Source organism: Cyprinodon tularosa, unplaced genomic scaffold (genome assembly GCF_016077235.1).
Source record: "Cyprinodon tularosa strain WSP-4 unplaced genomic scaffold, ASM1607723v1 ctg158, whole genome shotgun sequence".
Classification (NCBI taxonomy): domain Eukaryota; kingdom Metazoa; phylum Chordata; class Actinopteri; order Cyprinodontiformes; family Cyprinodontidae; genus Cyprinodon; species Cyprinodon tularosa.
Genome location: NW_024038416.1, coordinates 156,439 through 184,231, shown reverse-complemented (window position 1 = coordinate 184,231; position 27,793 = coordinate 156,439). Strand labels below are relative to the sequence as shown.

General features: G+C 35.4%; 2 protein-coding genes across 2 annotated transcripts; one reads left to right on the top strand and one right to left on the bottom strand.

Moving 5' to 3' along the window:
- Positions 1-1,506: 1,506 nt before the first annotated feature.
- Positions 1,507-3,458, bottom strand: hoxd12a (homeobox D12a). Its single transcript, XM_038280247.1, has 2 exons — positions 2,889-3,458; positions 1,507-1,818 (listed from the first exon to the last, which is right to left on the bottom strand). Exons 1-2 carry the CDS (start codon positions 3,403-3,405, stop codon positions 1,586-1,588), a joined length of 750 nt encoding a protein of 249 aa, XP_038136175.1. The 5' UTR covers positions 3,406-3,458; the 3' UTR covers positions 1,507-1,585.
- A 15,026-nt stretch (positions 3,459-18,484) lies between these two features.
- evx2 (even-skipped homeobox 2) lies at positions 18,485-23,673 on the top strand. Its single transcript, XM_038280184.1, has 3 exons — positions 18,485-19,414; positions 19,789-20,030; positions 20,403-23,673. The coding sequence occupies exons 1-3, from the start codon at positions 19,021-19,023 to the stop codon at positions 21,018-21,020; spliced, it is 1,254 nt and encodes a 417-aa protein (XP_038136112.1). The 5' UTR covers positions 18,485-19,020; the 3' UTR covers positions 21,021-23,673.
- Positions 23,674-27,793: the final 4,120 nt, after the last annotated feature.

The window sequence follows — 27,793 nt, the reverse complement described above, 5'->3', positions numbered from 1 at the left end:
GAAGTACACAAAGAGGTGTTTATGACAGTTTTGGGGAGATATTTTTACCATCTCTCCCTGTCTCCCTCCCTCTCCACCTCTCTCTCTCTCTTTTGGGCATCATAGGGTGCAATAAGTAGCCTACGCCAGAGACACTCAGGAGGTGTTTCTCTGTTGAATGGTGGGTCGCAGCCACAGGATTTTCCAGCTCTAAGTAATGGTGGTTACAGTCTTACGCACGGTGAAAAAGATACGTATAAGAAAGTGAAATGATATCACTACAAGGGTATTTCATATTAAGCCAGGTCATCTATCACGAGATATGATATGATAATTATGACGTGGAATAAAAATAATCTTTAAAGCTTGCTTGCTCTCAAGGGTACTCAGAGGGCATGCTGTTATCTAATCACAGTGTTATCTTGGCCGAAGAACCACACACACATATGTGTGTATATATATATATATATATATATATATATATATATATATATATATATATATATATATATATATATATATATATATATATATATATATATATATATATATATATATATATATATATATATATATATATATATATATATATATATATATATATATATATAGTGCGGGTGTGTGTGTGTAACACTTTGGAAGTATACATATATATTTAGAAATGGTCGTCTGCTACTTCCGGTTTACCAGCACCAGTTCTCCCACTACCCATGTAGGCAACTGCTCATGTTACCTGCAGTTGCATGCTTTGCAGTGCTAAATATAAACACTCAAATACAACTTTTCAGCCAAATTTTAGAATCACAAGTGACTTCAGTGTGGGAAACATTTTATTTGGAGTTGAGTGCACGGCAAAGACATAACATAAATCAAGATAATGTTTAGTCGGAGACGCTTCAAAACCTTCCACATCTATAGTTCGCTGGAATATATTCCCAAGCAAATGGGCGGAAATAAATATTATGAAATAGAAATACAAGATAATAAAATGGATTTAGAATTAAGTTAGCACATCTTAATTTCATCTTAGTAAAATTGCGATAAAAGGGGCATGCAAGCACATATGGTATCTAATATCCTACATATTTCCCAATGGATAACATTCCGTTATATCAAAACTTAAAATAATTTTACAGACAAGAAAACAACAAACGTTATATTAGGAAATTTGATTCAAAGATCAGTATTATAATTTACTTTGAGTCTACTAGACCTCAGGGTTCTAATACTAGAAATAACAGCATTGCAGCTTAATAATATTGTTATAAGGAATACGGTCTGCGTAAAAGTGTGGGTGGGAATTACTTTTTTTTTTTCAATGAAAATTTGTGGTTCAACCTAAATCCTTCTTTCTTGCTTTCCTAAACTGAACCAAGGTGCTTTTGTTTCTTCAGGCAAACTACAGTCAGGAGCGAGTAGCCATCCTGTCTGCAGCTTGACAATCGTTCAATCTGTGCTCCTGCAATCCGCTCAGCAAAGCTTCCAACAGACACAAATGATAAAACTGACATGTACAATTTAATATCATTGAACAGAGGAGGGAGAGACGACACAACATGTCTGGAATCAGTGTCCAGTCGGTTCAGGATCAAGTCCAAAGATCACATCAGTAGAAAGCGTGTTCCCGCATCATCAGGCGCTTCTTCTTCATCCTGCGGTTCTGGAACCAGATTTTCACCTGCTGGTCACTCAGGGAAAGTCTGTCTGACAGTTCCTTTCGCCTCTGGCGATTGATGAACTCGTTGAGCAGAAATTCATTCTCAAGTTCAGTGAGTTGGGGTTTGGTGTAAGGCTTCCTCTTCTTACGCGCTTTAATGTGTGAAGGGCACCATGGAGCACCTGGACAGGGAAGGGAAAGAAAGCGACAAGCTTTACACCGACTTGATTAAGAATTAAATAAAAGTTAAAAATAGATTGTAATGTTACCCAACTGGAAAATTTTGCACAACTAAATATTTGGACTGCTTGCAATTTGATCTAAATATTTCGGTATGATAGGACGGAATTTGGTGGGTTTGATTATATTGTAAGAGAGGATTGACTTCTTTTAACTGCTAGAAGCAAGTAATTAATGGACAGGTGCAAAACAGAAAAAAATGGCTTCAAACAATCAGGAATAAAAGAAAAAATTAAAACACTTACAAAAGTTATCATTTTTAAACTATTCGTCTGATGTATCAGCAACCCTGGAAGCCGATCTATAAAATGCATGAGGTATGTTTACTGTTATAATCGTTAGATTGAACAGAAAAACTGATAAAAAAAAAATATTTCGTGTGAAAATGAATCCACCTTAAACTTAAAGTAGAAAGCTAAAGGTGGAAATGTTTAAATAGGAAGATGTCTAAACAGGTATTATACATGATTGATGTTATTATGGTATTATAAAGAGCCCGTTTGCCTTATAGTAATGCACATTCCATTTGTACTTTAAATGCACAATGTTACAAGGATTTAGATAACTGCACCGGCCATGATTATTTCGTTTTTGTAAGTTTATATATTCATTTTCAGTAGTTTTTTTTATATATTTTTTTTGTGTGTACGAGATTTATGTTCCTGCGTTTTTACTGGTACATATTTCCGGAATATTATTTGATATTTTGAGTAGGCTACTTTGTCTATCACCTATGGAATTTCTTTTGTTGTTATATGTAATGTTTTTGATCAATTTTGTTTCCCTGCTTTTACCTTGTGTGAAAAGAAATCTGAAACGAATCCTTGGAATCTTTGATCTTTGGTAACTAAGATTTTCAGGCCATTCAGGATTGTGTTTACCCATTTAATGTTGAATCCAGTCTAAAAAGTTTTTGTCATTATGAAAAATAAAAATATTTTTAAAGAGTGAAATAGGTTAAAAAAAATAAACATTTTCTTAATCCTCGAAAATCTGCAAGTGAGTCCTTCACCTTGGCCAAATGTGGTCCTGCAGCATGGATCATTTGATGTTGCCTCAGTGGGTTTGTGCTCCTGTTTGGTGTCGCTCACAGGAGCTGATGGTTCCGGATTAAGCTGAGCCTCAGAGCAGTTTGACCTTGTTTGCAACTCTGAGAACCCACGGATCCGGTGTTCCGACGCGTATACAGCTTCCTCTAGTCTACCAGCCTCATCAGTCTTTTGAAAGCACTGAGTCTCGTCACGCTCCTCCGGATGCGCCTTGGTGAGGCCGCCGGTGGAGCTGGTAAACGGCGGGCAGAAGCCTCCAAAGGAGCGGCTCTGAGTCGGAGGAGCCGCGGCACACGAACTTGATGGAGACCATGGGTGCGCGCACACCTCTCTCCTGCCGTACGCAGAGAGCTGATGCAGTGCCGGTATGTGGGCCCCATTGCCGCGGAGATTGGAGAAGTAAAGCGATTCTGGGGTCGCGAAATTCAGCAGGGAACCAACATAGCCTGGATTTAAGGGATTCCGTTCACACATTTCCATGAAGCTTTGCACAAACCGCTTTCTTGTCAGCTCTTTTAGCAACTCCTGAAGAATAAAGGGAAGGTAATTGTTGATTTGTTAATGCAGCGTCACGTGATATGCAAAATATGTTGTCCGCCCCACCCTTGCCCCCCAATCCTTCAAAACTAATCCATCGGGTAATATGTTGATATGAACTAGATCAATGATCTGTTTTCATGCTTCATTCGCTACATTACAATATCTTATGAAACTCTAATATTTACTCCAGCTTCTAAGAATCTGAGTTTGATTACATCATCTAAAACATGTCCAAGGTGACCGAGAGCCACAATGGGAGCGCAAAGATCAATTCCTCTTTCATATAAAGCGCAACATAAGCATAATATGTGCGCCGCACATAAAATATTCAGATCCTGTATGGTGCAGAGCTGCTCCTGGAGCTGCTTTCTTTGTGGTCTCCATTTTACAAGCTGTTCACTCCAGGTTTTATTCATATAAAGGCCTTAAAAATGTGGAGAAAAGCGCAATTATGAAACACATCAGCACGAAAAGCTCCGTGGGATTTGGTTTGGCCAGCACCCTCCCTTCTTCTTCTAATGCTCTCTTTGAAAAACCTAATTCATTTTCAAAATATTCCACCTGCATCATCTTTTTTTTAAACAAACATTTACAGATTAATTAAAAAAAGGACCTCTGGTTTACCTAAAAATAACCGAAACAGATACAAAATATGGTCACTTTCCTATAAATGCTTATTTAGAACGCATATTTCCACCTCAACTGCAAATTATAGGCAAAATTAATGATTTACGCACATGCTTTTGATTAAAACACATAATAGAAACCACAACATTCCCACTCAATTTCCCTATATGTAATATTCTCCCATGTCTTCTGCTTTAGAGGGCTAACAGTGCATTTGGATTCAGACACCCGATTGGACCTCTGTATTGTATTGTAAAGGTGCCAAATACCGATAGGACGTTTCCACTGCTTGTTCGCTGTGTTTTCAGCTGTTTCAGAGTTTATATTTTGGAAAGTATTTGATATATTGTAAAATAATTATTTAGAGATATCAACTGCTATAGAAACATAGCAGTTTAAGAACATATTTTACATATTATATTGAAATGTTAGAACAGACTAGACTGGATTAGATTGGAATAAATTAGATATGTCCGTTTTTTCAAAGAAGGAAAAATTTGCGCAGTCTTGTATGGTGTAGGCAAAGTTTGCGTCGTGTTTTTTTTTTTTTTTGTTCTATTTTCTTTGGTTTTTTTCAACAAATCAAAACGAAGGAGAGGGCCAAAAACATGTTGCCAGCTCTATTTCCATCTATTGCGTTTGGTTCTCAGCCCAGAGCAGTAAGACGGACATATACATGGTCAGTGTTGTGGGATTAAATATAGGCAAGACCAAAAACCGCTGTTTAGAAGGTTTTCAGAATTGGAAGAATATAAGTTCCCAATCCTGCTTCAGTTATCTTAGCGAAAATAGCTCATGTTAAAGTCAAAGTAGTTCTGAAGCTGAAAGGTTTAAACCTAAAAAGGCTTTGATTCCAAAATAGTGGAATAGATTTAAAATATATTAGTATTCCTTTACGCAAAATCAAAAAACAGTTCTTAATTTCAATAACATTTCAAGAGCAATGCTTTGAACAAAATTATATTGGAATTAGTTAGAAAAAAAGGATGTTGAACAAATTTAAAAAAGTCTGAAAACTTTAATTACAACAGGTTGTATTCTTAGTCTGCCCTTCTTATTCTTCCCCAATCTCAGTTAAACATATATATATATATATATATATATATATATATATATATATATATATATATATATATATATATATATATATAGCCTATATATATATATGGCTGTGTGTATGTGCGAGAGAACGGGTTTATTTTATTGAAATAGTGACTTTTTATAATAAAACTCTCAGTTTTTTATTTGGTAAATAATATCGTATTACTATTATTACAGAAACTACTGAAAGGAGTGTCTGGTTCAATTAATTCAAACATTAGGATAACATTTAAACTAGCTGCCGAAGAAAAAGACAAGTAATGTTTTAGTTTTATTTCTTCAATGCCCCAAGTGTCAAACAATGGATGTGCTTCTTTCTCAGACTACAACCAGCGAAACCAAACGGACATTAATTCAGCGCCATGCGGCTGTTAAAACGTGTAATTGTTGTTTTATCTTTCCTTATATCAAACGCATCAAACGCGGCTGTTTGTATTTGCCTTTTTGAGCTACTTAATGCTTAACTCGGTAAACCTAAAGCTGTGGCTACTCCTCATAAACGCCTCAATTGCAAAATTAGGGAGCGTTTTAGTGTTTTAGTTTATAGCTCCTTGATCCCCATGTTTACGGTGCCAGGAGCCGAAGTGAGGAGCTCCTGTCTGGCTGATTTCCACGGCCTTTGAGGAAAGCGCTTCCCCGTCTTTTGTCCTTGGTAATAAACTTGCCTCTCCCCTCGTTCAAGTTCTTTGCACTGAGAAACGACTGGAAACGTCCAGACTCTCAGCAGCAAACAACAATAAAGGGAAAGTAGCCTATAATAAGTGAATTAAAGATGTAGAAATAGTCATTCCTTTTTACATAATTTAACAACGTCAACATGAACAAGAAGTTCACTTTGTGAAACTAATATATATTTAATAAATTCAATCAGTCTTCAACTTTATTTTGCGTTAAAACAAAACTAGACCAGAGTGCTCCTTTGAGATTTTAATTGAATATCAAGAGAAAACTGAATTATTTCATCATTCCTGCAAAGTTAATTATGAAGCCGTGAGTTACTCATGCTCAAACAAATTAAATCTGAAAAGAAGAGCCATTAGGCACTAATTAAAAAACAAATAATTTTCGGCTAAACATTTTCGGATCTGTTTGTTATTAGGGAGAGGAGGCAGAAAGAGGATTTAAACTCACTGCGGAGAGCGATTTTTTTCATATAAGCAATTTAATTTTACTGAGTGGAAAATTAAACAGCTCGTTTGATGTAAAAACGCGGCTTGTTTATTATCGGCGGTAATAATCATACGCTGTGATGCAGCTCTCACTTTAATATGGAGCTCGCTAAGAATAATAAGATCAAACGATTAAAATTAGGAAATAATCAATGTAGAAAGGTGGTAAATTAATTATGAGTAAAGTCTGGGTTAGAGCGGAGAAGCTATGGGTACTGGTTCTAAAAACATAAAAACAGCTGCACTAAACTATTTGCAAAAGTCCAAATTTTTGACAAAAATGAAGCCAACATCTTTCCTTAATATTTCTCTTTAGTATGGAGAGTTATATTTTGTCTTTAAAATAACATATTATTCCTTTATGCGGGGAAACTTGATGAGAACCAAGTTCAAATAATCAATTTTCCAAATTTCAAAATGCCATATATTTTTATATATATATATATATATACATATATATATATATATATATATATATATATACATATATATATATATATATATATATATATATATATATATATATATATATATATATATATATATATATATATATATATATATATATATATATATATATATATATATATATATATATATATATATATATATATATATATATATATATATACACAAACAGTTTGGAATCTACGTATACGCTTTATCGAAATAGTCTGACTCAATTATTTCCATTAATATATACATTAATATATATTAAAGACTTTGTGACTTGGAGGTCACAAAGACAAATATTAGTGTTTTTTTTCACTGCACGATTTATTCCAGGCGGATCTGGAGCTTTGGTAGAAAGGTTCCTTATTTCTTTTTTCAACATAAGGGCGGCCAGAACAGTTGATTTCCAGTTGCGCTTAGCTGCATTTGCAAACAATAACCACTAGATGGAACTCTCATTTAAGGAAAGAAAATGGAAGTGGGGTTTCTTTAAGAAAAAGTCACGTTTGCATACTGAAATATACATAAAACTAAAACTCAGAAGTATTTCTTAAAGCCTCCCAACCCTAACTTTCATAGAAGTAGACATGTTGTTGTATGTTTGGTAACATGTCTTTACCAAAGTAGCATATATGCAAACAGGTGTTTTTTTTTTTTTTTTTTTAGATTTTGACAACCTTAGTCCAACTTGATGGAGATGATCTCAGAACTTCAGTTATTAAGCCCTCAACAGTTTCTCAAGCGGATTTATTTGGACTTTTAACACGCCATTTAAACATTCATCTGATCCAAAGCATTGGTTCTTAGACTTTTTGCACCACATGGCACTGCACAATATATCTTTCTGCTTTTGGCATAGAACAGTTATGTGTTCTATCTGCAGTAATTAAGTTAGCTAGTCAAGTTTTGTTAAACATTTTTTACACCTTTTGGGTGGATGTCTTTATCTTATCAACAGTAATCTTACATTCCCACCAGACATGTGTGGCTATAATATGTTAGAAAGGAAAAAGAAGTGTTCATCTGTAACTAATAAAAAAAAAAAAAAAAAAAAAAAAAAACATAATCTCATTTATCTGCTTGTTGAACTGTAAAGGAAAAATGTTTTTGATCTTAAAGCAAATTTGACATAACCTTTTCAAAATGTTCTCATATATTCTGAGCTGGTTTAATTTTATGAGATCATGCCTATGTGGGGAAACTTCTCAGTTGTACCAACATGCCATGATTTTGTCTCAAGCCAAGCAGCTCAATCTGTGTTTAAACCTTTGGCGCTGTTGTATAAAAAAGCACTCAAAGTCCCAGATCAAAGAATAATGAAGTGGTACCACTACAAAATACTGGAGAAATAACAGTCTTTTAAGTTTTAATAGTTTAATAAGTTTTTCCTTTTTAAAATTAACTTTTACATATATCAAGGATCTTGTCCCAGAATTAGAACGATTCCCAAAGTCAGCAGAGCTGGAATCAGAACCAGGGTTGCTGTGGAAACTATAAACCTGCAAAATATAAAACATAATTTGGTCAAGGTTCCTTCTCATTCAGAGGGCCTCATACCAGGAACAGTTTACCACCAGCAATAAAAACGCTAACTGAATTTAGACTTTTTATATCCAAGGTGAAATAACAGCTGACAAAAAAACAAATATGTGAACACTGATCTACCCTGTTTTGGAGAGATAGTTCTTCTGTATTAGGTATTTTTATGCTATTTCGAATGTAGTCCTAGAAATTCTATATGAATCATTGCATTTAATATTATTTTTTATTAGTAAAGGTACAACCAAAGACTGAGTTTTATCATTTGCCCGTGGCTGCAAAACCAACGTACAGAATTAGTTTGTTTTTCTTCTATATTGTTATATACTCTGTTATTGATTAAATAAACGTAATCAAATCAAACGTACTCTTTCAATTGCCAGCTTGTGTTAGTAAATAGAGAAGTTTGTCACTGGAAATGGCTAAAATGCAGAGGCACAGACATAGATGATTTCTTGCAGATTTATTGCAGCCAAAGTATAAGTCCAAAATTAAACATCCAAGGTACATGGGAAGCAGAACAGACTTAACAGGAGGAGAGTGACAAGAACTGATAAAGACATAATAATGAGGATCCAAACAGATAAACTGCAGAGGAAGGGTATATATAAAATAAATATATGTATACATATCTATATGGATAGTCTATGAATCTATGAAGTCTAATGAATCAATCATTCAATAAAAGCAAAAAGATTGGATTAAAGATCTGAGTGGGAACAGATGTGCAAGGAAAGAACTAGAAGAAAACCAAAGGGAAGGAAGGTGACACTAGGGGGCAATGGAGAGTTACTGTAAAATACAACCTAAAGATAAATGAAAAAACTATAGGAAAGACTAAGTACTGCTGAATAGGGAATAACAAAAAAAAAAAAAGGAACAGTAAGTTATTCAAAATAGATTACTGTTAACAGAAAAAACAGAGTATTATACTGTAAATCCAAGCCTAACTGGAAACCCAAAGTGAAAACTAAATAAAACCAAAAATCCCAAAATGGCAGCTCATAAGAGCTAATCCTTTATCATTGTCTCTCGCTCTGCCCTGATAGATGCCAACCCTATTTCTCTTCATGTTACCAAAGGTTTGTGCAGGAGTTTTCTTTCCAATTATTTCTATCCATAGACAACATCATTATTTTCCTGTTGCACATGTTTGCTTGGTGAGCTCTACTGTTTTTATTTCCTAAATATTTTGGTTTATAACTTTTGTTTTTCTGTCTTTACCTTAAAATAGTTGTTAGCAAAATATTTTCTTCCTAGTTAAGGCCACTGTTTCAGATCTGTAGATCCAAACAGTTCATTGTAGCTCTGGCTGTATGCTTAATATGGTTCCAATGACAGGACCTCCACTAGTCTCTGTCTCAAGTCTTTTTAAGCCTCCAACAGGTTTTCATCCATGAATTCCTTTTTGGATTTGGCTCCATCTTTCTTACCATCTTGTTTAACCAGCTCTCATATTTCTGCAGAAGAAAAGCATCACACATACAGTAAGCATGCTGTAACCACCATGATTCACCAGCGAATGGTGATGACTGATTTGTTGGGGTGGCACATTTTGTTATCTCATCTCATCATATCAGAGTATCATCTAAATCCATGTTTTCCTGTTCCCTGTTGAGTTTTGACAAACTTTTATCCAGACCTCTGATGCTTTCTTTCAACCACAACTTTCCTCTGGTCAGATTTATGGAGTTTTCATATAGTAGTCTTTGAGCCTTCAGCTGCTTTTCTGCTTTTAATGCTCTTTTTCCCACTGAAAAAGTGTATAGTTACCCTTTTTTGGAATGTGATTTGCTTTCTTTGATTAATCTACAGCACATACACTGGAACTACACCATAAAGTTTGAGACATATTTTGACAAAAGTATAAATTAATTTAGATTATTTTGCAAAGCACTATATTATTTTTGCTCATTATATTGTTAACCCCTAGAACCCTGCGGACCCACCGGTGGGTCCAGCTGCTACGTGACCTTGTAATTTTAGCAAACCCCTAGTATTGATGTAAAAACACATTTGGCACAGTTTGGTGACATTTTTGGATAAATGTGCCAAAATGGCCTCTCCGCCTAAGAAATTTCTCATTAATACCATTCTAAAATAAATATGATTCATCTGATTGAGTCCAAATTTGGTATATTTTTACACAACATTTAGATTTAAAAGTCTTTACTACTTTTTTGTGCTATAAATAATATTTTGGTAGTGTTTTGCAATGTTTATTTCAAAGAAAATTTTGGCGAGGTTCAAAAAATGCTAAATATTTTGTATTTTGTCCCTAATATTTCAGGCAGGGTCAAAGCTACAATGGTCCTGACACCAGAAAACCATTCTATGACATCTTACCTTTACAGAGGTACCAAAAGTTTCTTCTTAAATCTTATAGCTGTGAGGCTATAAGTGATTTACTTTTGTGTGTTTTTGTCAGGCAGAAATTTATTTATACCCCCTGAGGGTGTAAGAGGTTAAGCTGTCTCTGCTTATTCTCATCATAGTAGCTTCATCTGGTTTGTTCCTGCTTGGCTGTGACACCATCCTGGAGAGAAATATCAGCTGTGCTGCTGCCATCAAGACCTTTGTCTATAGATGTTTGAGCTCTGCCTGTTTTTCAGTGTAGTCCTGTTTCTCTGACTAACTATATTTGCTCTCTTTCATCCTCTGACATAGGAGCTGACTTGGAGCTTGTCTGTCTTCTGCTTTTATATCCTCGGCAGATAACAGCTTACACTGAGCCTGGTTCTGCAACAGGTTTCTTCAAGTTAAAAGGGAGTTCTTCCTCTCCACTAACACTGCAAGCATGCTTGGTGTGAGGGATTGCCTTTGAGTCAATGAGTCGATACAATCAGCTAGTAATGGATGACTGTCATGAACCGAGGACAGAGGACCCAGTATTCAAGGAGAGACAGTCAGTAGGAAAGTTAAAAACGTTTATTAAATAAACAAAACTGAAGTGGAGCTGTGGCTCGCAGACACTGCAGGAGGAGGGGCGGGACACCGCCCAATCATAGACATTCTGCAGAACAAACACAGGTAAGTGACCACGATCATCTGACAGAAGATGATTATTTGAGTTGGCCACTTACCTGGTTTAACAGTCCAGTCCAAGAATGTCCCCAAATGCTGCAGTCCCAGAGGACATGCTGGAAGTCGATCCTGGTCAGGGATGCAGAACAGACAGAACAGGATCCAGATCAGACAGGAATGGAACAGGTGGCAGGATCCAGACTTCCAGGCATCCACAAGCTCCCAAGCGGGTTCAGAGTCTGACAGGGTCTGAAAGCATGACCAGGTGGTCACGCACAGGAGCAGACAGGATCAGGTGCAGATGGGCAGGCTCAGTGGCAGAGGGTAGCCGAGACAGGACGTGGAACCAGAACTTTATGCAGGACCTTTAAACTGGTCTTCTCACTGGAGCCAGGCTTATTTGGATAAAAACTGAACCTCCCCATATATAGAGCCAAAAACCCAGAGGACTCAGCGGGGGAGGCACAGTGGACGATCAGGAGACGAGACAAACACAAAACCCTCTTTCCACTGGCTGCCAGGATCCAAAACATGGACAAAGGAATCAAAATAACAGAGAGGCTAACAGAAAGACAAATAATGATCTGGCACTGAATGCTCAGGCTGAACTGAATATAAACCAAAGGAAACAGGTGAGAGGAATAAATGATAATTGAGGCAGGGAGGGAAAACGACAGGTGAGAGAAATAACCAATAAACGGGGAGCAAACAGGCCAGATCATGACAGATGACTGTCCGGACATTCTCTTTCAGAACAGAACAGAATCCATAGTCCTATAATTTAAAGTCGTTTCCTGAATCACTAAAACAAGTCCAAGCTATTACCCTACAATGTTTGGAGAGAACATAGCCAAGCCTGTATATTTTATTTGGATGAATAGGTTTCCATCTTTTAACCCTACTCTTTAAACTTTTAAAGAGCTCTAATTATTGTTATCACATAAAGAACTCACTAGCACATTTTATCAGAACTCCAGAAGGCCTCAGCAGAAAGCTGCTCATGCAAAGTCTGGTTCTGCTAAAGGTTTCTTCCTGTTAAAAGGGAGTTTTTCCTCTCTACTGCCTCTGCATCCATGCTTGGTGTGAGTAATTGCTGCAAAATCAACAAAATCAACACATGCAAGAGCATGCACAAGCTCATTTCACCTCTGTTTAAAAGTTTACTGTGTCTGAACGTACTCCCTAACCCCTAAATCCCTCAATAACTATATAGAGCAGGGACTATAAAGTGGACTTTATAGCGAACTCAGTTAACTTACCATTCAGACAGATGATCACTACTTTTTGTTCCCTGTTGTTCACGTAACTCCTCCTCCCCGAGCAGTGCCTGCACCATCTTTGTTATTAGTTATAGGCTGTCGCTACCCATTACATTACTGGTTACTCTTGCTTCGGTTTGATATTTATAAGTATTTATTTCATGTGCGCCATCCAATGCAGATTATTGGCGCCATCCACCTCTACTGAAAACTAGTGTAATTGGATGAATCATAAAACGCAAACACTCATTGGCTAGCTAAAGGAAATCATCAGAAGCAAGAAGGTGTTCTTCAAACTGCAAACGTGAATTGTCTATGCCATGCTACAATATTGGATTCAGAAAAAGATGTCGAAATTTCTGAAAGGTTGGACACAGGCGAGAGCGTATCGGGAGACGGAGACCAACAAGACCTCCCTCATCCTTGGCCCTATCTCAAAGAATTTTTAGAAATAGTCGAAAAATTTAGCTTTTTCATATAGTGGTGTCTGGTTATTTTTTTTTTTAAGGTAACTTTATACTTTAATTAGTTTTTGGAGAACATACTTTTTCACTTTTACTTAAGTAAAGAGGTCAAGTTGATACTTCGACTTTTAACCAGAGTGTTTTTAAACTGCAGTATCCATACTTCTAAGTAACAAAAGAGTGTACTTTTGACACCACTGCATCTCATTCAATATGGTTGTCAACTATGGGTTTCCTTCTTCTTTGTACATAGTTACCTTAGTTAAGCTGAATTTCACTACTTTTAGTCAAGAGCCTTTGACTGAAATATATTTGACTTAGAGCTGAATGATTTTTATTAATAAAGTCTTCTATTTTGAATGAACTTGTGTTGAATATATTTCTATGTACAGAATCTTCTGTGTGAGCGGTATTTGAGCTGGATTCACACCTTCATTTGTTTTTCTAACACACAGCCAGTAGGGCATGTGTTTACAAACAATATACAACAGTCCATTATTATCTGATTAATTATTTGTCAACCCTACTGGAGTCGAGAATAAATATATCAAAGGTACACAACAACTGGATTTTCTTTGTAATAGGCCGTGTTAGGATTGGGGCTTTATGAAAAAACTGAATTAAATTGAATTGAATTATCAGGTAAACATAAACTGTTTTTTTTCAGCAGCTACTCTACACCTTTAGGAAAGAGAAAAAGTAAAGATGAGTCTTGCTGATGTTCAACATGAATAGTAAAATGGGAAAAAAATGAAATTTACAAAATACTGTGCTCTTTAAAATGTATTTACCAAAGCAAAAACAAAACAAGAAGAGTATTTCCGAGAGCCAATGCACCTTATTAAACTATTACATTTCTTTATCTGCATGTTAACAGATTCTGAAGAAAAATGTTAGCTTTGCTTCGTTTTCTATCTTGTCTGTTCTAATATGTCACGAAGGACGTTGAACTCTAGAACCATTGGAACAACAATTGCTTTGAGGTGAGTGGTATATGTTGCAGTTCCGCCACTGGCCACTGGAGAGGGACCGAGTTCAACAAAACTGGTCAAACTGAGGGATTTGCTGTTGGCAGTCATTTTGTCATTTTAAAATCTTTTTTTTTTTTCTGACAGGTTTCAGTCTGAATTATCAGCAGCCATGAATGATGTTGATAGCAAAGCACCACACAGATTTTTTTTCTTTCTTTTTCAGGACAATCTATATATTTCAGTGAAACATGTTTTTATGTAAAAGGTTGACAGTTTTTATTGTAGTCCAGCAAACGTGATGATTGCATAATTTTGATACCAAGCCCTCTAACATATGACTGTTATGAAAAAGTCTGAAAAGATTTCCTATTTTTTCCCTTTTTTTTAAACCCAATCAGATGTGGGCTATGTTGTTATGCAACATATCTTTTCTCATAAAGATGCTTGTATTTAATGGTGCAACTTCTTCCTGCTTCCCAGAGATTATAAAGAAAATTAATTTTACAGTTTATAAATGATGAGTCCAATAATACTCTAAAATAGGTGTTTTTGAAGTTATTTTTAAAGTTTTCCATTTAAATATATTTTATGCCTTTTCCTCTCATAGTCAAAAGAAGCACTCAATGCAGATAAGATCTTGATTAAAAACCCAGTTAAGTTTAGACAAACAGATTTATTCTGTTTTCGCTTTCTTTTCACATCAATTGAGAAATGGCTTATACCTTTAAGAGAACTAAGTAGGCTAAACTGTTCTGCTATCTTCACTTTGATGAATATATATTTTTGTTAATTCATGTTCATGTTTTTAAGAGTAAAAATAACTAATGTGTAGACATATTGTTTATATGGACAATGTAGATAAAAAAAAATGCTAAATTCCATCACTGTAAGAACATTACTCCAAACATTTATTTAGTTGCCTCAAATCTGATACAGAATTTACATTAAAACAGCTATAGTTTGGTATTGGTGAATAAAGACAAATTAAAAACCTTAACTTCATGTCAAACATGCTGATTCCCAATATAAGTAAATCTCTATGAGAAAAAAAAGAGTTTTGTAAGTTTTAAAATAGCACATTGATGATAATTGACTTCTGACGTTATCATATTTATAAAACTTCTGGAGAAGAGTTTAAAATATATCTTTCATTTTTGTGTCCTTTTTTTAGGTAATGTTTGCCACTTGGAACTTTAAACACTGTTTAAATAATCCACTTCATTAAACAAATCATATCCTGTCATATTATTTCACATGAATAAAATTCATGCTTTATGTTCTGTTGCAAATAAGAAACAAACTCTCCAGGTGACTTTGGATGCAAGTCAAAGAACCTCAAACCTATTATGTATGGTGGAGAAACTGTGGTGCTGAGGGCCTGTTTCTCTCTAAACCCCCTGAGCACCTTATTTTAAACGTTGTTTGTTGTACAATTAACTTTTTAAGATCCTTTGAATAAAAATCCAACAGACTCTGCAAGAAAAGATGAGATGGGTTAGTACTGGTTTTCAAAAGGTTCATCTTAAACATACTGCTCATCATCACAACTCAGTGGCTGGATCTAAATCATTGATTCCAAAAGTTACAGAAAATAAATCAAACAAAATATAATACTAATTGTGGAGGATATATGTATTATAGTATTTAAATGTATGAAAATAATTCACTCAATCAGCAGTTGATTCCATGTTAGGACTGTTTTGTGGGTCAGAAACTAAAACTTTTAAAACTGTGATCTAAAACTTCAATGAATGATTCATTGATGATAATGTATATATCTTCTTCTCATAGTAGATTAACCTGGTCTCTTCCTGTTTGGCTGTGACACCATCCTGGAGAGAAATATCATCTGGGCTCCTTTCATCAACACCTTCAACGGATAGAGCTGTTTTTCACTGTTTAATCATGTTTCTCTCAAGAGAACACATTCAGAGAGAACTGTATTTGCTCTCTTTCATCCGTTTTGACATCCAAACTACTTCAGAGTTAATCTGTTCTGCTCTCATTATTGCCGAGACCCACTGTTCTTTTTCTTTGCTTTGTTACTGTTTTTCTCTGTTTTATTGATTGCCAGGCTATTGGGTGAGGGTACCTTTTCAAAAATATAAGGTATTTATAGATCAGTGCTTCTATTTTCCTCTTGCATGTCTTCTTCTCTCTTCTTAGTTGGCCTTGGCCTAAGGCCAATCACACTGAGTTTGGTTCAGCTGGAGGTTTCTTACTTTTTATAGGGAGTTTTTTTTTCCTCTCCACTGTTGCTGCATGCATGCTCTTGTGAGGCATTGCTGTAGAGTCAACAAAACAACGGAAGTGAATATCTGCTGTTCATATACTCATCAAGGAGGGGCATACCTGAAAATGACTCAATGCAACCATCTGGTTTTCCTTACATTTCACTGATTTGACTGTATGATCTGATATCTGTAAAGTGTCTTGAGATGATGTGCTGTAAAATCGATCTATAAAAATAAACTGAGCTGATTAGAATTACATTGAAGCCTTATTGTATCAAGAGTGTCAATTATTGTAGAGGGTGCTGTGTTTAAAAAAAAGTTTTAAAAACACTAAACAGAATTACATTTATAGCCCTGCAGATATATTCAAAATTCCTTGACCTGCTAATCTGACTATATTTATTTATTTGAATATTAAATGTTTCACAATTCTATATTTGAATTCTGCTCTATTTACCTGACAATGGGACATGTTTAATGCTCAGTTCACAACCACTACCTTTATAACTTTTATAGTGAAAAGTTAGACGCTAATCGATTCACATAATGTAGCGCATATCAGTGGCAGGACAATTCAAAGTGCTGTTCACGAGAAAACAAAGGAAAAAGAAAAGAACATTGCATTTAACTAATGTTTAAATAGATTCAAAGGCCAGACACTAATAAATTACCTCTAAATGATTTCTCTGCCACTATAACTATCATAATTTAGTGGTTTAAGCTGACATGTGTGTAACTGATGCCTATATCTATCTATCTATCTATCTATCTATCTATCTATCTATCTATCTATCTATCTATCTATCTATCTATCTATCTATCTATCTATCTATCTATCTATCTATCTATCTATCTATCTATCTATCTATCTATCTATCTATCTATCTATCTATCTATCTATCTATCTATCTATCTATCTATCTATCTATCTATCTATCTATCTATCTATCTATCTATCTATCTATCTATCTATCTATCTATCTATCTATCTATCTATCTATATATATATATCTATATATATATATATCTATTTTTTTTTTTTTTTTTTTTTTTTGTAAAATGTGTCTGCTGGGCACTCTAGACAAGCAGGGGGCTCACATCTAAATATGTATACCAAGCCTGCACCCAAAGTGGTGTGTTTTTTTTTTTTGCCTCTTAGATGTTTCTCATTTTATTTTTGCTTTAAAAAAATGCAACATTTATTAACCTTTGTGTCAAAGCATCATTAATAACTTGCCTCGTTTAGATATCAAAGTCTTTACAATTCAGAACTTGGTCTACTGGTCAGAATTATTGGAAAAGACTGTTTTTCCTTTGCAACTGCTTCATCAAAATAACTACAGGCATTGGCATGCAAAGCAATTCCGGCGAAGATTCCCAATAAAGGTCAGGAAAGATATAAGTCAGGACATAAAATGAACCACTTCGCAAATTAGTCAGCAGTAAACGAAAAAGCCTGCAGGGTGCGCCAGAGGACATGCAGAGGAAACTAAAGGCGTTGATATAAATCGTGGAACAATCAGTGGATGCATGGGTTTATCTTTACACGTGCAGAAAGCATGTTAACAAACGTAAATGCAAATACATTTTAAAAATGGCTACAAAGAGCTTTACAACTAGGATGAGAAGAAATCGCAAATTAACTTAATGTAAAGATTAAGAAAAAAAGCCAACTAATTTTGTGAATTATAATGGGTTAAATTTGACATCGATGGACAAAAAGAAAAAACAAACAGAAACGAACTTTTATTTACATGTAACTGTGGCATTAAAATAGTAACAGATACATTAAGGCATTTTAAATCATATCTGGTTTTTATCAAATCATATTTTGCGGAGTTTTGAATATATGCATAAAACGCGCGTTTTGATGAAGCGGTGTCATTAAAACTAAACTTAACTGGCACGTTTTCTTAGTGAAAGATAAATCACTTTTACCTAAGGAAAAAATTATAATAAAAACGAAGAAATCATGATTCTCTTAATATATGAAAACATTTTGTCAACATTTTGTTCTTAATCATATAGGAGCTCAAATCCAGATAAAGGATCTGCAAAGACAATAAAAGAGTAAAAGTAATCATCGGAATAAAAAAAAGGAACAACGATTAGAGAGGGGGAGGGCGAAAAGAGAGGAGGCAAACAATAGAGAATCAAAGCATAATAATATTCCTAAATGAAGAGGGAAACGCTGCTCCGCTCATTTTATTAATCAGACTGTCAATTTGCCCCCAAGAGACCAAACCCAAGAGCGATCTGAAACAGACTCAAAGATCAAGCCAGGGACGCGCACCTCTCTCCTCACTCTTCTCTTCTCTCTTCACTTGGATATTATTCGTCTGACCGAAGGCCGCCTCCATCATCAAGTGACAGCCCTCTCCTATTTATTTGCTTATAAACCTGTTACAATAAATGATCATTGGAGCAGCGTCAGCCCAGCGTTTTAACAACGGAAAGCGAGCAATTTTTTGATGAATTACTTTTTTTTCCACCGCTGCATGTGAGGAGGGATGCACGTCTGCAGCTCGGTTGCATTCATGTTCTTAAATTTTCTTGCGTCTTACTTATAAAACGGTTGATCCAGACGCGGTAAAGCAGAGTTCCATGCGGATTTGGCTCTGACAGAACTTACTGGTGCTGCAACCCATCCTTGGACAAGTTTTGTGCCTACTGCTTCTTTTTTTATTTATTTTTTTCCTTTTCTAAACGTCTAGATGATGGAGAGGATAAGAAAAGAGATGATATTGATGGAAAGGGGTCTGCACAGTCCTGTTTCAGGGAAGAGACTCGGGGACGCGCCAGGAAATTCAGTTCTGGAGGCCCTGGAAAACTCACAACACGGCGGGCGGCTAAGCCCGAGAATAACATCGGCTTCCCTCCACGGAAATCTCGGGGACATCCCAACTAAAGGCAAGTTTGAAATAGAAAGCCTCTTTGGGACGCACCACGGGAGCGAGAACGCGTCTTCGGCGGAGATTTCGTCGTCGGAAAGCAGGAAGAAAATGAGCCTTTACTCCGAAGTTTCACAAGAATCAGACATAAACAGCGATGTGGAGGTGGGATGCCCGGCGCATCGCTCCCCGAGCCAGCATAAGGAAAACAATAAGGGTGAGATTTGATTTAGACTCACTGTTATTTTAATTGTTTTTTTATTATTTAAACGCAAGTTAGAATCACACACGTGTAGACGAATGTTTCTGCTTTATTAATCTATCTTTATTTTCTACGTTAAACCACCCCTTTCCTTAAATTGCAACAATATTAATACTATTATGATAAAGTTAAAAAAAATAATAATTTTTTACTTTTTATTTCTTTTTTTTCCCATCTAAATATTTATCCAAAACTGCCACAATAAAAACCGCTATTAAAATGATGCAATTACAGGCCTACGAAGGTGCACACAAATTGTATTTGTATTTTAGCTTTTAAGGAGGCTTTAAAGCAGGCGTATAATTCTTTTTTTTTTTTTTTTTTTTTAGGTTTCTCTGACAGTAATTCAGCGTCCTCCAACACAAGCTCGAACTCCCTTGCGAGCATGAACGGAAACTCGGCTGGAGGATCCAACAATTCCAACACCGACCAGGTTCGGAGGTACCGGACTGCTTTCACTCGGGAACAGATCGGGAGGCTGGAAAAGGAATTTTATCGGGAAAACTACGTTTCCAGGCCAAGGAGGTGTGAATTAGCAGCAGCGCTGAATCTGCCGGAAACGACAATAAAGGTGAGGCTGCTTACTAAGATTAATAGAAAAAGGAAGCTATGAAAACATGCTAAAAAAAATAGATATTTTAAAGCAATATTTTAATAAAAAAATAATTGTTTGAGAATTTTTTATTTTATCTTAATGTGCTCACACAAAAAATTATTTCGTATTTTGCAGAATTTCATTATAAAAGATCCACCCAAATATATATTTTTTTGTTTTTCAATTGTTGCATCTCATCTAATCCGCATTTATATTTTAATAATTTTGTTAAAAAAAATAAAAAAATTGTGTGTGTATGCCCTGCACCCCCTGGACCCCTTTGTAAATGTGATGCTTGAAAGCGATGCGGCAGTCTCAACAGGGGCCTTGTTCTGACTCTATGCGCAGGTGTGGTTCCAGAACAGGCGGATGAAAGATAAGAGGCAGCGCCTGGCCATGTCTTGGCCCCATCCTGCAGACCCCAGCTTCTACACTTACATGATGACGCATGCGGCCGCTACAGGAAGTTTACCTTATCCTTTCCACTCACACATGCCTCTGCACTACTATCCGCACGTCGGCGTCACGGCGGCAGCAGCGGCCGCCGCGGCGAGCGGAGCCGCCTCGTCGCCCTTTGCCACCTCTATCCGGCCCCTCGACACCTTTCGCGCCCTCTCCCATCCATATTCACGTCCGGAGCTCCTGTGCAGCTTCAGACACCCAGGACTGTACCAGTCGCCGGCAGGCCTCAACAGCTCGGCGGCAGCTTCCGCAGCAGCCGCGGCTGCAGCTGCGGCGGCCGCGGTCAGCGCTCCGTCTGCCTCCGGGCCCTGTTCGTGCCTAAGCTGCCACAGCAGCAGCCAGGCGGCCAGCGCGCTGGGCTCCAGGAGCGCCGGCGCTGACTTTACCTGCACGGCTTCTGCTCAGAGATCAGAAAGTGGCTTCCTGCCGTATTCCGCCGCTGTTCTCAGTAAGACCTCTGTCCCATCGCCCGATCAACGAGAGGAGAGCTCACTAAACAGATAACTGATCACCTTGTTCAGGAGGGATAGGTCAGTTTTTAAGGACACATGTGCATAAAACGTTGTAAACAGACACACATTATAATTTGTAAGTAATATTTATGACAAAAAACAAAAAAAAGGACTGGACAGTACATAATGCAATGCAAAGCCTACTTTTTTTTTCTTTTCTTAGACGTGTCACTGTCATGCGAGTGGACAAGCTTATATTGTTGTGCTTGTCATATCGCCCGCTCACCATTCCTTGCTTTAGCTGTTCTGGTCGTTTCGTGCCCCACGTTTGTATCTTGCTCCGAATGTTTCATGTAAACTCTGATTCATTTGATCTCTGTTTCGAGAACAGATTACTAATTGTGTTCTTTTGGTCTCCTCATATTCCTCTAATGTAGTATGAACTCCAGATTACAAATACCTACCAGGAGATCTTTTCAAAAATATTTTGGATTGATCTGTCATAATCTTTCATATTTTATAAGAATGAACTGGTCTATAGATCTCAAACACAGGGTTATAAACAGACAAAGAAAAAAACAAACAAACATAAAATTTGTTTAAATTTTGAGGGTACATTCTCACAGGTATTTATTTTCATTTCCGTATTTCCTATTTTCACATCTAATAATTCAATTTCGCACCTCTTAAGAAACTATCAGCTATAGACTTAAACAAGTGTAGTCAGTTTCACTTTAATCAAAGATTTCAAGGACTAACTAAACATTACTATTCTAAGATCTCACTTAAAACAGTGTTAAATCACCGACTTAAAACAAACAAACAAAAATAATAATTTAATCCTCTTTTAGAGCTATCTTACTCTTATGAAATTTCAGAGATTTTTAAAATGATCGAATTATTTAAACACAAACAATTAAAAAGCAAAATGGGAAATATTTAAAACGACGAAGTTTCGAAATAACCATCGCCCTGATTGGATCACATGGGTATTAGAATCATAGCTGATTAAATTGGAAGGATGCAAAATCTTACAGAGATATCATACAAATTCTATTGTTAAAGATGCCCATAATTTATAATGGAAACTGACTATCAAAAAAAAAAAAAAAAAAATCTGATATTTAATATTTTTGTGGCTTTTATCTACGAAACGGAATTTGGGTACGAAAATGAGTCCAAAGATACCTATCCAGAAGACTAAAATGGCATGCAAGGAGATGGGTACGAAATGAATTTAGGGTAGGGAAATTGCGAGATCTGGAATTGAAAAATGGGCAAATTGTTATTGTGCAATCAAAACAAAACATCCTCAGTTTAATTAGTTTATTAAATGGCATCTTGATTGACTTTTTTGTTTAAAGTGCCATTGGATGTGCTGATTGTAGTTTTAAGTAAAGTCCAATAGCGCTGAAATTCAAAAGTCCAAATTCTACTTTGCTGTCTATTCTACTTTTAAGGTGCAGTTTGTCAAATCTTCAAAAGCAGAATGTATTTTCATTATTATGTGTTTCTTGGCCAATCTTTCTTCACTAAGGTCTAGAACAGTATGATATTTTGGCAACAATATAGCTTTTCCAAGACCCAGTCTTTGCTCTGTGGGGACTTCCCTAATCAGCTAGAAGGTGCATATCATTTCACATCGCGTCTTCCATGTCAGTTTTTATGTTAATAACGAGAGGATCATGACAAAAATTGCCAATCATCGTACCTAGATGGAGCTCCTTTGAACACACGGCCGCAAGAAAAGTTCGTCGTTTTGAGACCCGCTGTCATGCGCTAACAACCCGCGGAGGGAAGTCATTAGATATACAAAAGAGCTGGAACAAAGCGACACTCCTGGCACCCTGTAAGAGGAGACCGGCTGACACATGGAGACTTTAAATTTCTGATAAAGCAGCCTTCCAAGAGCCCCCTGAATGATCTTCTGCTCCAAATAAGTGGGGGGAAGTGGATTCACACAGCAGGATCTGCTTTATTTACATTACCGGACCTCCTTATATCACCCCAGTATAGGTAATTCCTGCACACAGTGATGGGAATGGACTCAGATCAGATTGCCCACAATGCTTCAAAATATGTCTGCATCCGCAAAACAAAGACAAAAATAACAACAAAAAACAATAGGAATTTTTAAAATGTGCATTTCAGTCGTTCCATTTGGGACATTTCAGATATGTTAATTCTAAAACATGTGAACTGTAAAAATGCAAATATTTCTACTGATTAATTGAATTGTTGATCTAAAAAAAAAAGGACCATGAAATGTAAATGGTAGGCAATTTTTCAAACACTTTTTCCTTTTTATATATATCTATATATGAATATAATTTATTTTGTGTGACTTGATGAATGTTTTTTTTATTGTTTAAACACTGGAAGGACCTGCCCATTTGCTAATAAATTCAACAGTAATCGAAATTACTGAGTGAAATTTCAAATTAACGTGGATATGTAGAATATGTCATCAGGGCCCTCTAAAAAATGTTTTTATGATTTTTTTTTTATTATGTTGGAAATTTTTTATTCTTATTTTTCGCCTTTCTACCATTGGGTCTGTGTTCAACTCTGTATTTAAAATATCAATGACTGTATGAATTTAAATATTTTAACTTGAAAAAAAATATGTGCAATATGAAATGTAAATCCTGTTATTTATTGATCGTGTTTGTTCTTGAAAAGGTAAATAAAAATCTTTACACAAATCTATCCAGTGCTGGCAAAATAAACGACATACCAAAGTATAATTCCAAAAAATTAAATCTTTAATTTGTTCGCAAAATTTCAAATATGCACTATATATATATATATATATATATATATATATATATATATATATATATATATATATATATATATATATATATATATATATATATATATATATATATATATATATATATATATATATATATATATATATATATATATATATATATTTATATATATATATATATATATATATAGATAGATAGATAGATAGATAGATAGATAGATAGATAGATAGATAGATAGATAGATAGATAGATAGATAGATAGATAGATAGATAGATAGATAGATAGATAGATAGATAGATAGATAGATCTATATATAGGCCTATTTCTCTATATATTAAAAAAAAAAAAAAAACGCAGGACGCTACAGGGAATATGAGGCCTGCCATCACGGGTCATTCCGGCCCTATAATTTACCATTATTTTTACATTACCTCTAAATGATACAAGCTGATACTCTCGTTAATTGCACTTGGTTTAAAAATATAGCCAACACCATGAGTGGCCCCAGGAGGACTTTAAGATAAGTTGCTTTTTTGAACGTCCCCATTAAAAGAAATGGGATTAGGGGCTGTGATATATCACCAGGTTTGCTTGCTCTTTACTAAACAGAGGCTTGGAACGACATAGATGGGGGGTGTAAAAGGGGAAAAGACTGAGGCCAGAAAAACACTGCCCACTTTAACATGATGAGTTTTATATCCAATGTGCACGACAGACAGAAAAAAACAACCTCATGATAATAATGTAGAGGACTGTCTGTCAGCCTCACTGAATAGTTTTTGACAAGAAAATAAATCTTTGGCTTGTTTAATACACTTTATATTTTCTTTATTTCGGTGCTAATAGAAAAACTAAATTAAATGTCCAGCAGCGAGATAGGAATGCAAAGATCGATGATCCTGGCCCTTACTGTCCAATCAGCCCCTCCCCAACCCCCGCTTAATTGACTGTATTTTCAGGGTAATTGAACTGCTTGTTGTAAATTGGTAGATTTTATAGAAACGACATGAAAACTGCATTTACTGACATTCATCCCATCTTTGACATTGATTATCTGATCAGCGCCGTGTCATGCCAACCTCCAATTCTTCATTACACACTGTTTATGAGCTGTTACAGAACAACTCGGTTGTTCCAGAGTGATTGATTGCCTTATTAACGCGTGTTCTTGTAAGTGTGACCGGACTGATTACGATGCATATGTTTAGTATAATGTTTCATTTAGCTGACTGCGAGTAATGCAGGGTGACAGCTGCTGCAGGGAGGACAAAAAAACCCCAAACAACCTAAACTACAGGGAGCAAGCGGGGCCAAAACACGTTTTAAGGTGGAACTGGAAGACAGCAGAGCGCACATATGCACGGTCAAACGCTCAACAAAAGGAGGGACCGTCTTCTTATGGGAATAGAGAAATAATACATTATTTTTTTTTTTATTATTATTCCAAATAGTTTCACTGTATTAATAGTCAAATTCAGTGCGAGTTTTCATGGGATTGTATATGGATAGACACAATGTAGTGTACTAATGTTACGTGTAAGGAAATTTTAACCTTTTTTCCTGGATAAAAAAAAAGCAAAGTGAGTTGGGCATTTCCACTTAGCCCACTTATTAAATATTTTGTGGGAATATCTCAGTGCACTTACAGTGGCAACTCTTTTGGATTCCTTGAATATAGACTGAAATTTCTGTCATTCCAAAAAAAAAAAAAAAAAAAACAACGACATGGCTGGACAGACTCTATATAATAATCTGAGTTTGCACAGCACCAATTAAAATTAGGTTACAACTTTAAGTGATCCATTTTAGGGCAGCACATGTTGATCTAAACATTGTCTTTGTAGTGGGAGAACCTCAGCCTCAATCTTAAGTGTACCGTAGCCTTTAGATTTGGACTAATCCCGTATTTACTGTAGCTCCATACATTTTAAGCCATCTTTGATATCCCTGTTTTTAAAAAAGCATGATTTTGCTTTGTTGGGATGGTGTGCTGAAGTTAAAGTGCAGTTTGTCATTCCACCCATTTCTAAATGGGTTCCTTAATGGCTTAGTTTCTTCTCAAGAAGCCCAGATTGGTGAAGTTAATGTAAGAGATGTTCTGTCTCCAAATTCTCCAACCTATAGCACCTTTTGAGATGTCATTTTCATTTTTTCAAAAACCTTGCATTGTTTCATTACACTTTACAATGATGCATGACACTCTGGTCTTGTTCTTTTAATTTTCAGCTGATGGACCTAACTTTACTCCATGAGATTTTTAAGATTTGGGCTATGGACTATTTTCGGCTGTAGTTCTGTTCTAAATGTCTTCATAGTGAGTTTGTTGTGTTTCATGGTACTGTTTGTTCATTAAGGTTCTCTGAAAAATCTCTGAGGCCTTTACAGACCTGCTGTCTTTACCCTGAGATTTAATTGCACAGATGTGAATTTAATCTTCTCACTTCTGAAGGCTTGTGAGAAGCATTTAGTTTTATTTAAGGGTATCTTAATACAACATGGTGAAATGCATGCCGTACTTTCAATTTGTAAAAATGTCTAAAAATAATTTATAAAAATATTTCCGTTTCACAATTCCGAAATAATCTAGGTTGATCTATTTCAAGAAATCAAAACAAAATATTTTTAACCTTGTGATTGTAAGGATGGAAAATATAATGAATTAATATATTTGCAAAGCAAATCTAATTAATTTTCCACAAAAATTCACACCTAAAAACATAATTAATGTTGGAAATTGCTTCTCTTTTGTGCCGTGCAACATGGAGTGTATGCAGCCTGCAAAGATCCATGCCACCATTATGCATCTAAAGTAGTCTCTGCTCTGTTTGTCTCAAATCATTGCCTCTGTTCAAATGTTACTTTCATATATTACATGACATTAATTCAACTATAGCTCATTAAGACAGAATGAAATGGTTAAATTAACTTATCAGCTCATAATGATGATGAATGAGGTATTAATTCAGATACAAGCTGGGCAATTTGCAATTTGGTTGCGTTTTGATGGTTGTGAAATAGCATTTAATACAGCTGGTCATTCACTCAATCAATTACGCTGAGCGTATAAGCTGGTAATATGGAAAATGCCTTTTTCATGCATATGTATTGAAACATGTTCTCAATTATTTTGGAAATTGCTATTTATTGGTTTATGAGTTTTTACTTCAATAGCTTTCTAAGCCTGTATGTATTTAAGGTGGTAATTTACATTGGTTCTTTGCTTTCAGCCTATCAAAATATGTTATAACACCACATTTTTTCAAAGGCAAATAGCCAACTAGTTAGATAAATATACAAGGGATAAAGTATCTATTATTTTTTGTCTGTATTAAGAATTCTTTTTTTAATGTTTATTTGTTAAAATGAAGAATGGTAATCAACCAGCGCATAAGTAAACTATTACAGATATAACATGCCATTAAAATAACTTAAAAAACAAATAACCCCAAAAAAATAATGAACAAAGTTATTTATAAATCAGCTAATTATATGTAATGTAGCACCTTAAATTCTATGAATGCTCCCAACTAATTAAATTACGCATAAGTTGGAATTAGAAAGGAAGCTGTAATTACTAAGTGACAAAATGTATAAGTTATACATAGTGGGTAAAAAAAAAAAAAAAAGTAAAGGAAAATGCTGCATTGATTTCAGCTCATTTCAAAATGATAATATACATATTTAATCCCCTCTGTTTTATTTCAAGCATCTGTCAAAATTCATAACTACCCAGCACCTTACTCATAGCCTGGTAGAATATATCTTTACATTACACTGACATTTTCAAGTAAATACATCCATAATGTATTTACTTTACCTGCTGATGAGGAAACTAGAGGAATTAATATACATTTCTTTTAAAGAGAAAATAAAAAGTACTTTGTTATAAAGTGTCAGGAGGACTTTGATAACAACATCTGTTAAAAGAAAAGCTGACAGTTTAAAACAAAGCTTTGGAGAAGTAAATAAAATATAATATAAACTATACCAATATTCTGTTTGCTGTAGTTCCTTCCATCCTCCCAACATTTTACAGAGATATGTGTA